We start from the raw sequence: 15000 nt of genomic DNA, 5'->3' as shown, positions 1-15000 counted from the left end.
TCACACTTGACAGTACACCAACGAAAGTGAAAAATAAAATACAAGCGCCAACATAAAATATTAGGGCTGTCAAAATAACTGATTAATTTCGATTAATTAATTTGAGAAAAAATAACTGATTAAAAAAAATAACGCAGATTAATCGATTCCGTATGACCTTTGACCCCGAGCCGTAGTCAGTAATCATTAGACTGTAAAATGAAGGAGAGAGAAGAAAATGTGCTGCCTAGATCATTGATTGGAACATTTACTTTTAAAAAACGGTTTGATGGTGTTGATAAAAATAAAGTCTTGATTAAAATAAAGTCCTCTGCAATGTCTGCAGCAATGAATTTGCATATCACCGGAGTTCATCAACTTAGGACATCAATGCAAAAGAAATAGTGTTGACATTGAGGGGAGTGTTCATTTATTTGCCCTAGGTTATATCTGTGGCCTGAAATACCTTGTATGTGAAAAACAACTTCTTCCCGAAGCACTTTTGAATTTATTTCCTCAGCATATTAGGTCATATCATAGATTATTATGGCCATTATTAAAATAATGATAAAAGAGTTTTTGAACTTTAATGTCACTAATGCTGATTATTCAATGATTTATTTGAGTTTAAATATTTGAAATACTGAGTATGTAATTAATTAGATTATTTTTTTTAATCAATTGACAGCCCTATAAAATATACTTAAACAAACACACACATGGAAGCTAACACACAAGAGAGAGAGAAAAAAAGTGAAAAGAAAAGAAAAGAATGAGAAACAAACAGAGACACACACACAAACAAACACATACACTCACACATTATCACATGTGTGCACTTACTAACACACTAACACATACAAAACAATTTCATAACATAACAATGTGTGTGTGTGTGTGTGTGTGTATGTGTGTGTTAAAGTGCATGTGTATGTGTGTTTAAGTGCATGTTTGAAAGCATGTGCGTGTGTGTGAGTGTATGTGTGTGTGTGTCTGATTGTGTATGTGTCTGCGTGTGTGTGTGAGTGTGTGTGTGTGTGTTTGTGTGTAGTGTGTGTGTGTGTGTGTCTGTGTGTGTGTGTGTGTGTGTGTGTGTGTGTGTGTGTGTGTGTCTGAGTGTGTGTGTGTTTTGTGTGTGTGTGTGTGTGTGTCTGCGTGTGTGTGTGTCTCGTGTGTGTGTGTGTCTGCGTGTGTGTGTGTGTCTGTGTGTGTGTGTGTCTGAGTGTGTGTGTGTGTGTGTGTGTGTGTGTCTGCGTGTGTGTGTGTGTGTGTGCGTGTGTGTCTGTGAGTGTGTGTGTATGCGTGTGTGTGTGTGTGTCTGCGTGTGTGTGTCTGCGTGTGTGTGTGTCTGCGTGTGTGTGTGTCTGAGTGTGTGTGTGTCTGAGTGTCTGTCTAATTGTGTATGTGTCTGAGTGTGTGTGTGTGTCTGAGTGTGTGTGTGTCTGAGTGTCTGTCTAATTGTGTATGTGTCTGAGTGTGTCTGTGTGTGTGTGTCTGCGTGTGTGTGTGTGTGAGTGTCTGCATGTGTGTGTGTGTGTCTGTGTGTGTGTCTTATTGTTTATGTGTCTGTGTGTGTGTGTGTCCGAGTATGTGTGTGTGTGTGTGCTTGTGTGTGTGTGTGTCTGCTTGTGTGTGTGTGTGTGTCTGCTTGCGTGTCTGAGTGTCTGCGTGCGTGTGTGTGTCTGCGTGTGTGTGTGTGTGTGTGTGTGAGTGAGTGGAATTGCATGTGAGAACACTGATGTGTCTACATAACTTTCATAAATCCTAAGAGCTGATGACTCACTTTGCATCAGGTGGGACTGTCCCAGTGCTGAAGTTGGGCAGATCACCATCCTTGGACCAGTCCTCCCTCATGGACACACAGCACGACACTAGAGGCGAGGAGGTCTGTGTCTGTGGTCTGCCTAACACAAGGGAGACACAAAAAACTAGTCAGCACAGACTCACTTCTCCATGGGATGTTTATATTTATTCACACATGACATTAGAATCATATCCGTAGCCATGGAAAATCAAACAGAAATACAAGAAATCACATCAATATTATTGATTGAAATGTTCACTTGTTATGTGTGATATATGTGTGATATAACACAAAATATACAGAGATAATATCTAACTACACATACACACACCACACAAGATTTCTTCATTTTATTATGGTAGGTTAAGCTTATTTTCATTTGTTTATAATATTTTTATAGTACGTATTATGTGTAGAAGTGTTATCTTTTAGGACTACAATGATGTGTAGAATTTCTGGCACATTTGGTACAGTAACATCGGCCCTGGAGAACAGATGCAAAATAGCCATTTTGGCTTACATTTTTATGTTCATTAAATAAATAAATACTGTGGCCTCCTGCCTCCATCACATTTGCATGAACAGCTTGTGTGTGTGTGTCTGTGCGTGTGTGTGTGTGAGACACACACACAAGCTCTTATACACTCACATCCTCCATGTGTGCCAGCACCAACACACTGCCTCTAAAACAATTCATAACATAACAATGTGTGTGTGTATGTGTGTGTGTGTGTGTCTGTCTAATTGTGTATGTGTCTGAGTGTGTCTGCGTGTGTGTCTGAGTGTCTGTCTAATTGTGTATGTGTCTGAGTGTGTGTCTGAGTGTCTGTCTAATTGTGTATGTGTCTGAGTGTGTGTCTGAGTGTGTCTGCGTGTGTGTCTGAGTGTGTGTGTGTCTGCGTGTGTGTGTCTGCGTGTGTGTCTGAGTGTGTGTCTGAGTGTCTGTCTAATTGTGTATGTGTCTGAGTGTGTGTCTGAGTGTCTGTCTAATTGTGTGTGTGTCTGAGTGTGTGTCTGAGTGTGTGTGTGTGTCTGAGTGTGTGTGTGTCTGCATGTGTGTCTGAGTGTCTGTGTGTGTGTGTCTTATTGTTTATGTGTCTGAGTGTGTGTCTGAGTGTGTGTCTGAGTGTGTGTGTGTCTGAGTGTGTGTGTGTCTGCATGTGTGTCTGAGTGTCTGTCTTATTGTTTATGTGTCTGAGTGTGTGTCTGAGTGTCTGTGTGTGTGTCTGCATGTGTGTGTGTGTGTCTGCATGTGTGTCTGAGTGTCTGTGTGTGTGTGTCTGAGTGTGTGTGTGATGTGTGTGTGTGTGTGTGTCTGCGCTTGTGTGTGTGTGTGTCTGCTTGCGTGTCTGAGTGTCTGCGTGCGTGTGTGTGTCTGCGTGTGTGTGTGTGTGTGTGTCTGATTGTGTATGTGTCTGAGTGTGTGTCTGAGTGTCTGTCTGATTGTGTATGTGTCTGAGTGTGTGTGTGTCTGCGCTTGTGTGTGTGTGTGTCTGAGTGTGTGTGTGTCTGCATGTGTGTCTGAGTGTGTGTCTGTGTGTGTGTGTCTGATTGTGTATGTGTCTGAGTGTGTGTCTGCGTGTGTGTCTGAGTGTGTGTCTGAGTGTGTGTCTGATTGTGTATGTGTCTGAGTGTGTGTCTGAGTGTGTGTCTTATTGTGTATGTGTCTGAGTGTGTGTGTGTCTGAGTGTGTGTCTGAGTGTGTGTCTGAGTGTGTGTCTGATTCTGCGTGTGTGTGTGTCTGCGTGTGTGTGTGTGTCTGCGTGGGTGTGTGTGTGTCTGCGTGTGTGTGTCTGAGTGTGTGTGTCTGATTGTGTATGTGTCTGAGTGTGTGTCTGAGTGTGTGTGTGTGTGTGTGTCTGCTTGTGTGTGTGTGTGTGTCTGCATGTGTGTCTGAGTGTCTGCGTGTGGCGTGTGTGTGTGTGTGTGTGTGTGTGAGTGGAATTGCATGTGAGAACACTGATGTGTCTACATAACTTTCATAAATCCTAAGAGCTGATGACTCACTTTGCATCAGGTGGGACTGTCCCAGTGCTGAAGTTGGGCAGATCACCATCCTTGGACCAGTCACTCCTCATGGACACACAGCTGGGCACTGGAGACGGAGGTCTGTGTGTCTGTGGTCTACAAACACAAGGAGACACAAGAAACTCAACACAGACTCACTTCTCCATGGGATGTTTACATCTATTCACACTTGATAGTACACCAACGAAAATCACCATCAGTGAAAAGTAAATCTCAATGTGTCTATACCTCTCTTAAAAATACATGCGCCAACATAAAATATACTTAAACAAACACACACATGGAATCTAACACACAAGAGAGAGAGAGAGGGAGGGAGAGAGAGAGAGAGTGAGGGAGGGAGGGAGAGAGAGAGAAAGAAAGAAAGACAGACAGAGAGACAAAGACACACACAAACAAACACATTCACACAAAACAATTTCAGAACATAACAATTTGTGTGTGTGTGTGTGTGTACGTTTGTGTGTGTGTGTACTGTATGTGTGTGTTTGAGTGCATGTGTGTGTGTGTGTATATGTGTGTTTGAGTGCATGGTGTGTGAGTGGAATTGCATGTGAGAACACTGATGTGTCTACATAACTTGTATTACATTACATTACATTACATTACATTTAGCAGACACTTCTTGACCAAAGTGACTTACATTTGTCAGCTATATTACAAGGGATCACATTGTCCCCAGAGCAACTTGGGGTTAAGTACCTTGCTCAAGGGCACATTGGTGGAAGCCGGGAATTGAACCGACAACTTTCAGGCTACTGCACGCTAGCCCAGCTCCTTAACCACTACACTACCACCGCCCCCAACTTTCATAAATCCTAAGAGCTGATGACTCACTTTGCATCAGGTGGGACTGTCCCAGTGCTGAAGTTGGGCAGATCACCATCCTTGGACCAGTCACTCCTCATGGACACACAGCTGGGCACTGGTGACGGAGGTCTGTGTGTCTGTGGTCTACTAACACAAGGAGACACAAAAAACTAGTCAGCACAGACTCACTTCTCCATGGGATGTTTATATTTATTCACACATGACATTAGAATCATATCCGTAGCCATGGAAAATCAAACAGAAATACAAGAAATCACATCAATATTATTGATTGAAATGTTCACTTGTTATGTGTGATATATGTGTGATATAACTACAAAATATACACATGCAGAATGTGTCTAACTACCCATCACACACACCACACAGGACTACTTCATTTTATTATGGTAGGTTAAGCTTATTTTCATTTGTTTATAATATTTTTATAGTACGTATTATGTGTAAAGTGTTATCTTTTAGGTCTACAATGATGTGTGTAGAATTTCTTTTAGGCACATTTGGCCTGTTAACATCGGCCCATGGAGAACAGATGCAAAATAGCCATTTTGGCTTACATTTTTATGTTCATTAAATAAATAAATACTGTGGCCTCCTGCCTCCATCACATTTGCATGAACGGCTTGTGTGTGTGTGTGTGTCTGTGTGTGTGTGTGTGTGTGTGTGTATTCATGCATTCACTCACCCTGCATTGGTCTGTGTTGATGTATTGTTCTTGTTCATGTTTACATCTGTGCACTGCAGACTCTGGTCTACTGTGACCTGCTGCCTCCTCTGCCTCTTCACTTATTCCAGGACTTGTGTCTCACTAGGCCATGGCAGAAAGAAAACTTTAGAGAAAGGGACTTGTACAAAAATAGAAATGACAGAATAGCCATGCATCCATCAATATTAGTAATTTATTAAAGGATGTTTAGTTAACATGAATCAATCAACGCATATTCAATCAAAAGATAAAGCAATGGATAGAAGAACAAAGCATGGCGGCCCGCCTCGGTTTAATTAATACCTCCATGGCATCAGAATCAGGGCAGACGCACAATGTAGTTGCTGTTGCTTTTTCAATAATCCTGCCAACGTATCCTGTTAAACAGCCGACACAATTTTAGCGCAGTTTGGGAGGGACAGAAACAGAGCAGGGCCTGTCTTAGCTTCTTTCTGACTCCCGTGACGTGAACACTGGCTACCGGCAACTGCATAATTATGTTATCACTTCACTGACACTATGGAGACATATTTCACGTCAACAATAGAGATGAAAACTAGCTTTCGGTTAACGGAGATGTAGATTATCTGCCTAATTGATTTCTTTGCGCAACAGGCCACATTCTACGTTCATTTCAGTGAGATGAGTGAAATAAATGTTTTTTAAGCTGCCATCGCCATAGGCTACTATTTGCTACGATATTCACCTGTTAGAAATAGAACACGTTGCTATTTCCTTTTTTTTCGTGCAGTGGATTAGGCTATCAAATCGCTCGTTTGAACAGTAACAGTAATCCAGTTCATTCGTGGTTTTAAATATAGTTGTTTCTGGCCTACCCACGAGAGGTTCAGTTTGTCAGTTTCACTTGCGCAGACACGTAGGCCTACATTGACACTACATGGACACTCTACTAGGCAATTTAATGTTATGCTTCTATATTTTATGACACCAAAATTAAGAAGTATGCTATATCTTGATCGGGAAAACTTTTAGTTTATTTTTCTTTCATCCGATAATAGCCTGTTGCAAATTAACAGACAGAAGCACGGCAGGGCACGCCCCAAATGAAAATGAATGAATGGAACCTCGCTTCTCGCGTCAGTCAGGAAAAACACTGTTCACCAAGTCACGATGATCAGCTATCCAGCAGCAGTGTGTGTTGTTTAGCCTAGGCTGAGTGTAATCTTAGGTAATGTCATGTCATGTATGAGAACTAATATTGCCTGGCAATACTACATTGAAATAGCGGCGGCCATATCTCCAAGCATTTTGGTGTTAAAGTTAACGTTAGTTTACTTTGCATGTGAACATGATGTGACTTGCGATGTACGACACGAAGCAGTAGCCTAGCATTCCCTTGAACTAAAATTAGTATTACGAACAATTTAGACATTAAAATCATAGCAAATTATAGCCTAATGACATACTACAATTATAGCCTTATGATGTATTACAAAAAAAAAGTCGAGTCCTCGACGAGTCATCACGAGTGCGAATGCACGAGTCCGAGTCCAAGTTCGAGTCATTCAGTGCTCAAGTCCAAGTCAAGTCATGAGTCTCTAAATTTAGCTAATGACTCGGACTCGAGTACTACAACACTGCCGCTCACATTGCAATTTAACAATAAGTAGCCTAAAACTACACTGTAAAAAATGTATTGTAAAATGTACAGTAATTTACTGCCAATTTTAGTTGGTTATTACTTACTAAAGCATCCAGTGTGTTGCTCCGAAATAAGACACACCAAATGATATAATGTATGCAGGAGAGAGAATGCATCAGTAATCTCAGTACTAAATGATAGATTGCCAAAGGACAAAGAAGTTTAAATGGATGCTACTGATAATTCACTAATTTAACGCACCCTTACCTTACACATCGTCATGACCTTTTTTTATCAAGACAAACAGAAAGACAGTTAAATGAATGCTCCTTCATGTGAAGATTAGGTCTACAGTACAGTACATAAAGCAGGATTTGATCTCATTGCTGGTGAATGTGTAGAGCAGCAGAGTATGGAAAAGTGATGGGAGGGTAAGATATAAACCTGTGAATTGAGGTAAATGGCTGTAGTGTTGGCTGGCAAAAGAGTGCAACTATTTACATAAATAGATTACAAATCCTTTTCACTGAGGGTCTGACTAGAAGAGCCCATGGTCCCCCTCTCTCTACATGGGCTTTCTAGTTTAACTGTGTGGATGAGACGTGGGCAGCAGTGCTCTGTGTCTGACGCGCTCTTGGACACCCACAGTGCAATCCCACTAATCCTTGTGCAGTATCTCCTCCTCAAACTCACATTTAAAGGACAACACGTAGCCTAGTCTAAATTAGCAGGCACTTTTAAAAATCGACTTACAAAAGGACAGCAATCTTAAAAGCATAACTGTGTCAAGATTTTGGTTCACATGCGTTTTTATTTAGGCTTTATTCATCCACAGCATAGCTGGCTTTATATTAGAAGTGTACTTCTACAGTAAGCCGTAAAAATATACCCAGAATTCATAGTAAAATACAATAAGACTGTGATATGTAAAAAGCAATACCATGTTGTAAATATTTACTGTAAAATGTACAGCAATTTGTTACACTGTAGTCAGAGGTTATTATGGCCCGTCCAGTTTCACTTCACATATTAGGCCACATATTGTATTGATGTAGCCTATTTAAAACATGAACTTTCTTCTCAGTGTTTCCTCTTCATTTAGCGGTGCCACTGCTTCAGAATTAGGGGAGACGCAAAATATTGTCCGGAAGCATAGTAGGCTAAATGCCCTCCGCTGGCTGCTGAAAATTGCAGTTTAACAATAAACCGCAATGGTAATCCGAGGTAGCCTACCTGTCTAGTTTTATTAAATATAAATATATTGTTTTTATAGACGTTAGTGGCATGCGCTAACGACAAGAGCTTCCATGTGCGTTTGTCGCACATCGTAGGCTACTGAAAGTATTTCCCTTATCGTAGCCTATTACCTCGCTCGCAACAGCAAAAAATGAAACTGGAGAGTGGATGTCTCTGCGAAGACACCGCTGTTACATCAGATGCGCACTCAATCACAAATCGATGCAGTAAAAAAACAACGACTGGTAGTAACGGTAAATTGCAAAACTTGGCCAAAAACATTTTGTATATGCACTCGCAGTGTATAGGCAGTGTTGTGTTTCTACAACATGTTGGACCAAAACTTAATTTCTGTCATAAACGAAGTAGCTAAGCGTTTCTCCATTGTCAACGTGAACAAGTTGCATGTGGTTTAATGCATGGGTTAACGTGACGTGAATCAGACAGAAGATGGGCCTGTCTTTAGTTCCTGAATCCTGTCCTTCTCAAGTCACGTTAATATAAAATAGTGTGATTAACTATAATGAGAAAAAAAAACATCCCGGGTGCGACACCCCCCCATTTTTTTCATACTAGCGTATTGAAAATAGTTCCCTTATCGTAGCTTATTAGCTCGCTCGCAACAACAGAAAAAATGAAACTGGAGAGTGTAACTGTATTAGCTTGTTTTGCCCGCCAAAGGTCTAGGCTCGTTTTGACCGCCCAGGCCTCGGCTGTCACTCTCAGATGTGAGTCGCTACCGAACGCTTCCGCCACCATCATCAGCTTTTATACATAAAATACAATGTATACTTACCCTGCAGCACAATTATGTCAAATTGTTTGGAAATACGGTGTATATGCTGCACGGAGTTGCCTGCCTGGCTGTCGAATATACTTTTCTAAAATGGTGTGGCTACTGGCTACTTTCGGTTTCAACATAACCACGTCACTTGTTATGATAGAGCCTAGGAGGGTGGGCCAACAAATTCGCGAGTGTCGTCTACTCACACAACAACTAGACAGAAGCACTTTGGAGATATTTATTATGACCGCCACGCAGCGCAGTGTTTCTTCCGGATTTTTTTTCTTCAGTAATTGTATGTCAACGATTCCCAGGACACTGAAAGATGTGTACATGAAACTTGTTGGGCATGTAGCCACACAAGGATGACACGAACCATTGACTTTAATCCGTCGCACCAGAGCCCGTCTAGCCAATCAGAAAATAGCAGCACTGTATCTGGGTAAGATTTATCTGGAAGGGTTCGTGATTCTGCTACCCGGTCATCGGGAGAGACGGCGGGCGCATGCGTTTGGACGTGTTTAAGAGTTTTGGTCCGAAGAAGACAGGGCGGTTTGTTTAATGCAATATTTAATTAGTGATGGGCGAACGAAGCCTTGTGAAGCTTTTGAGGCTTCTTCCTGATTGTATCGCAAAATGATCCGAAGCATCAAAGCATCGAAGACAACGCAGCGATCTCTGGTGGTCAGCAGAAATGACAGCGGCTATGAATTCGACACAGCCGAACGAAGCTTACATGAACATGAGAGACAGATGGCATGATGACTGAAAATTAAATAGGCCTACATTAGAACAAGGATATAATGTTTGAATATAGCCTAGTGTGTTCAGCGTTTGAATTTACGTATGTTCAGTTGGTTTTAACAAACTGCAGCAAGAAATACAGCCGTAAAATATCAATTTACTTTAAATAAATAAAGTTTATGCCTTATCCAATAAACTGCCGTAGCCATAACCAAGATGCATTATTTGGGTAGTCTGTTTTAGAACTAAACAAGGATGTTCAATGGTGAACAAGGATGTTCAAAAAAGAGTAAGAAACTGTCATCTGGCAATGTGAATAATCTATTAGATCGAGAACTAGTTTAATGTTGGAAAATAGTTTTCCTAGAATGAATACTACAATAGGCTACTTTAGTCTTTTAGCCATTACAGAGGCCAAGATTTTGTAATCATTATTTAGGAGACTTATAGGCCGCCAGTTCTCTATATTTCTCCTCTTTTTGGGGTTTTGGAATTAGTGATATAACACTTTGTGTCATGGATGAGGGGAGAGCTCCATTTCTATCATTCACGTGCTGTTTCATTTCTATCCACCCTCCTGAATCTGGTCTGGTCATTGCTTCCCTTGTTCCTCATTGTGTTTATTAAGAATCCTTTATGTAAGATTCAGGCACGTTATAATATATGTTGTAACCCCTTTTTATCGTATTGAAACTTTTTTCAGGCTAAAATTAAAATGCAGTACATAACCATTCGAATATTTTGGTACACCAATATAACATTTCCCTTAATGTTTGACATATAATATGTGACTTACCCTTTTGAATCATATCAACATGGTCAACTGAGGACTTCCATAACAGTAGCCTACTTTTATTTTTTTGTGTCACTTTGTCTGAAGATTTGCTTGCAACTGAAGAACGCTTGTAAAATCGTCTTCTTAATTCCAAACGAAGACACCGAGTTGATTTAAAATCCAATGTTTATCCAATTTGAGGAACGGTATTTAAAAAGAAAAACACAATATATCAGATGGATTACATGAATAATTAGTAAGAAAAAACAAGATTTCTACCGTAATTTCCTGTTAAATGAAATATTTCATACCGCTATTGCGCTGCACGGCCACTAGATGACGCCATTTCACTGCTTGCTTTTACATCCATGCCGCCATCTGGTGGCCATGAAATATTAATGTGTAGATGTATTGTCTGTTTAGATGCGCAAGGGCAACATATATGTGATTTGCCACAGAATAACTCTACTGTAGGCCTACATATGGCCTATGGATCTAACAGACGTAGGCCTACTTGTAGCCTAGTTTATGTCTGAACATAAACTTGCACTGGCATAAGACAAGCCTTTTATTACACTGTGATGAGGTTATTCTGCACAGCCCTGCTTGGGTTGACAGACACTGTTTTGTCCTACAGCGACAAGAGACCAGAAATGTTTGTCTGATAACGTTACACTAACTTACGTGTGTGTAACGTTAGCGGTGTTGCACCAAATTCTGTGACCTGTTTTTGAGGTTTTGAAGCACAGGAATACGAAAGCCCCATACAGAAAAATAATATATTCACATATATGCAGCTTGAACATATTCCAGTATAAGCACATCTATGTTAAATAAATATATTTACATCTATGTTAAATACATATATATATGTATATTCAATATTGGCCACTTTCTTATATTTTATGCATATAATTAAATATATTTAAATATATGACACTAAGAAGCATGATCACATGACCCTTGATGAAGATTCTGATCACATATGATCTATATATTTCAGACATATATTTCATATTCTACTATGGTCTGATATTTTCCCCACTGATCATAAATATTTCACTATTGTGTTTACTCAAAATCAACCATAGTATCAGTATAAAGAGTCAAGTCAAGTCAAGTCAAGTCAAGTTTATTTATATAGCACATTTCATACACAGAGGTCATTCAATGTGCTTTACATAAACAAAACCAAACGATAATAACAAATAAAAGCATAGAAGGGCAATATAGTCAAAGAATAGTTAAAAGGTAAAGATCATAATAAAAAGAAAACATAAAACACAAGGTAAAATCATTTAAAAATAAAGAATAATTAGTAAGCAAAAACAAAGGCAAAAGTAGTAAAAAAAGTAATACAAAGTAGAATAATTATCGAGGCAGATTCAGAATTTGTAACTCGGCACAGTTAGCAGAAAGCGTCTGAGAACAGTTTGGTCTTAAGTCTAGATTTAAAACTGGCTACAGTTGGGGCCTTTTTAATGTCATCCGAAAGTTGGTTCCACAGCTGAGCCGCATAGCAGCTAAAAGCTGCTTCACCATGTTTAGTTCTAACTGTAGGTTTTACTAGCAGGTTTTTCACCTGGGACCTGAGAGGACGAGAAGGTGTGTACTGCTGAAGCATGTCTGACAAGTATTTAGGTCCTGCTCCATTTACTGATTTATAAACAAGCAATAGTGCTTTAAAGTCAATTCTGTGACTTACTGGAAGCCAGTGCAAGGACTTAAGAATTGGAGTAATGTGGTCAGTTCTTTTAGTTTTTGTTAGAGTCCTAGCTGCTGCATTTTGTATCACCTGAAGCTGTTTAATAGTAGTCTTTTTAGGAAGGCCTGTGAACAGTCCATTGCAGTAATCAACCCTGCTGGAGATAAATGCATGAATGAGTTTTTCTAAGTCATGTTTTGACATCAGCCCTCTGAGTTTGACAATATTTTTGAGGTGGTAAAAAGCTGATTTAGTTATCGCTTTCATGTGGCTGTTGAAATTTAGATCACTGTCAATTAATACACCAAGGTTTTTAACAGTATCCTTTGCCTTCAACCCTTTTGTGTCAAGGAGAGTGGCAACCCTAAGTCTTTCCTCATTTTTACCAAATATAATTACTTCAGTTTTTTCTTTGTTCAGCTGAAGAAAATTTTGGGACATCCAGGTGTTGATTTGTTCTATACACTGACACATAGATTCAAGAGGACCATAGTTGTTTGGTGATAGAGCTAAGTAAATTTGTGTGTCATCTGCATAGCTATGATATGAAATCAAATTATTTTGAATGATTTGTCCAAGTGGGAGCATATAGAGGTTGAATAATAGTGGCCCCAAGAACCCATTTGATGTTAGGAAGGTGGTTAATTGATTAAAGACTACTTTTTCAATAATTTTGCCAATAAAAGGTAGATTGGATATGGGCCTGTAATTGTTTAGCATGGAGGCATCCAGGTTATTCTTCTTGAGAAGTGGCTTTACAACAGCTGTTTTCAGTGACTTAGGAAAAGTGCCAGACAGCAATGATACATTTACAATTTGAAGGACATCGCGCTATGAGGTGAAAAACAGTTTTGAAGAAATTGGTAGGCAGAGTGTCTAAGACACATGTGGAAGGGCTGAGATTCTGTACCGTTTTTTCAAGTGTTTCGTAGTCTATCAAGCTGAACTCTGACATCAAGTTTAGTTTCCCTCTGTTTGTTGCTGGAAGTTCAGGTTGTTGAATTTGTAATTGAGCAGATATGTTGAGTCTGATTTTGTCAATTTTACCTTTAAAAAAAGATGAAAACTCATTGCATTTATTAGTTGAGAGAAGTTCAGGTGCTAATTGTGAGGGGGGGATTTGTTAACTTATCGACAGTTGAAAATAGAATACGAGTGTTATTTGAACTTCTATTGATAATGTTAGAAAAGAAAGACTGTCTTGCTTTGCATATTTCAGAGTTATATGTGCGGAGCATCTCTTTATGGATTTCATAGTGGATCTGAAGTTTGTATTTACGCCATTTTCTTTCAGTCTTCCTACACTCTCTTTTTAGAAGTTTAACTGCTGGATTTTGCCTCCATGGTGCTTTCTGTTTGTCCTTAACTTTCTTAAATTGTAATGGAGCAATGTCATCCATAATGTTTGCCATTTTTGCATTAAAGTGATCAAATAAGTCTTCAGAGTCTGACAGTTGACTTGACTTTAGTGAAAGTGCTTGCTCAAAGAGAGCACTTGTCTGATCATTTATGATTCTTCTTTTTACCATCATAGCTGTGTTTTGAGTGTGTGGGGACATAGACACATCAAAGAACACGCAAAAATGATCAGATAAGGCCAGGTCTTTAACAGCTGTAGAGACATCGAGACCCTTTGTGATAACAAGGTCGAGGGTATGGCCGAGGGAGTGTGTTGGCCCCTGTACATGCTGTGTTAGGGAGAAAGTATCGATTAGTGCAATGAATTCCTTGGCATAATTGTTTTCAGGATTATCCACATGCAAGTTTAGATCCCCTGATATAATAAGACAGTCATACTCTATGCAAACAACTGATAGCAGTTCACCTAGCTCTTCAAGAAAAACTTTAGCTGAATGTTTTGGAGGCCTGTAAATTGTCAGAGGAAGAAACACACAACAATTCTGTTATCTTTTATTCTATTTTATTGAAAATCTTTGTTTTTTTGTAATGGAACCTCAGTTCTGTCACTTTGCCATTTATTGCCTGGCCCAGCAATCTGGAGTGAGTGTCTGGCCTGGGAACTGCTTCAGGGTGGCCTCTGAATAAGACAGAACATATACAAATAGAACATGCAAAATATTAGTGACCCAAATACAGATGCTAAAGTGCAGAAACACTGTTGTGTTATCACAATACTTGGAGATAAATACAAAGTGAGTTGGAGAGAAAGACAAATAAACTCACATGTTTTACGCTTCTCAACTGAAAATGTCCCGGACCAACCAGGAGCACCCAAGAGCAGGAGGGGCAAATGTCCCCGGACCAACCAGGAGCACCCAAGAGCAGGAGGGGCAAATGTCCCCGGACCAACCAGGAGCACCCAAGAGCAGGAGGGGCAAATGTCCCCGGACCAACCAGGAGCACCCAAGAGCAGCAGGGGCAACAGGGGAAAAACTCCCTTACCAAGGAAGAAACCTTGGGCAGATCCACGGCTCAAGGGGCTAACCCAACTGCCAGGGGTCTTGGTGTGTGTGTTGGGGGGATGACAGGGGAGATGGGATAGTGTGCTGTGTATGTGGGGAGAGGGCAGTGTGCAATATGTGTGTTGGAGAAGCTTCCTGATGAGACAATGTGCTGTGTATTGGGGGGACAGTGTGCTGTAAGTATGTTGGGGATGTGTGTTGGAGAAGCTTCCTGATGAAATAATGTGCTGTGTATGTAGGGGAGAGGGGGGGGGGGGCAGTGTACTGCAAGTATGGTGAAGGGACTTACTATTGCAAGCAGAGTACTGTATGGATGATGTATGTGAGTGATGAAGATGTGTGTGTGGGCGGGAGGGGAGTGTAGCAGTGACTGTGTGTGTGT

General features: G+C 40.3%; 1 protein-coding gene across 4 annotated transcripts in view; it reads right to left on the bottom strand.

The window, feature by feature from the left end:
- Positions 1-9905, bottom strand: part of LOC125297853 (vegetative cell wall protein gp1-like) — a 12504-nt gene extending 2599 nt beyond the window's left edge. For 2 of the 4 annotated variants that reach the window (XM_048248374.1, XM_048248376.1), the window contains exons 1-4: positions 8984-9905; positions 5328-5450; positions 4649-4768; positions 3791-3910 (exon numbers count right to left, since the gene is read on the bottom strand). In XM_048248374.1, coding sequence (XP_048104331.1) covers positions 3791-3910; positions 4649-4768; positions 5328-5365 — 278 coding nt within the window. In that variant the 5' untranslated portion in view covers positions 5366-5450; positions 8984-9905. The remainder of the gene's footprint in view (positions 1-3790; positions 3911-4648; positions 4769-5327; positions 5451-8983) is intronic. The other 2 variants (XM_048248377.1, XM_048248375.1) reach the window with 2 other exon arrangements.
- Between the last annotated feature and the right edge of the window lie 5095 nt (positions 9906-15000).

The sequence above is a fragment of the Alosa alosa genome, chromosome 7 (genome assembly GCF_017589495.1).
Source record: "Alosa alosa isolate M-15738 ecotype Scorff River chromosome 7, AALO_Geno_1.1, whole genome shotgun sequence".
Classification (NCBI taxonomy): domain Eukaryota; kingdom Metazoa; phylum Chordata; class Actinopteri; order Clupeiformes; family Clupeidae; genus Alosa; species Alosa alosa.
The sequence above is the reverse complement of the archived record's forward strand: the minus strand, read 5'-3'. Positions and strand labels throughout refer to the sequence as shown.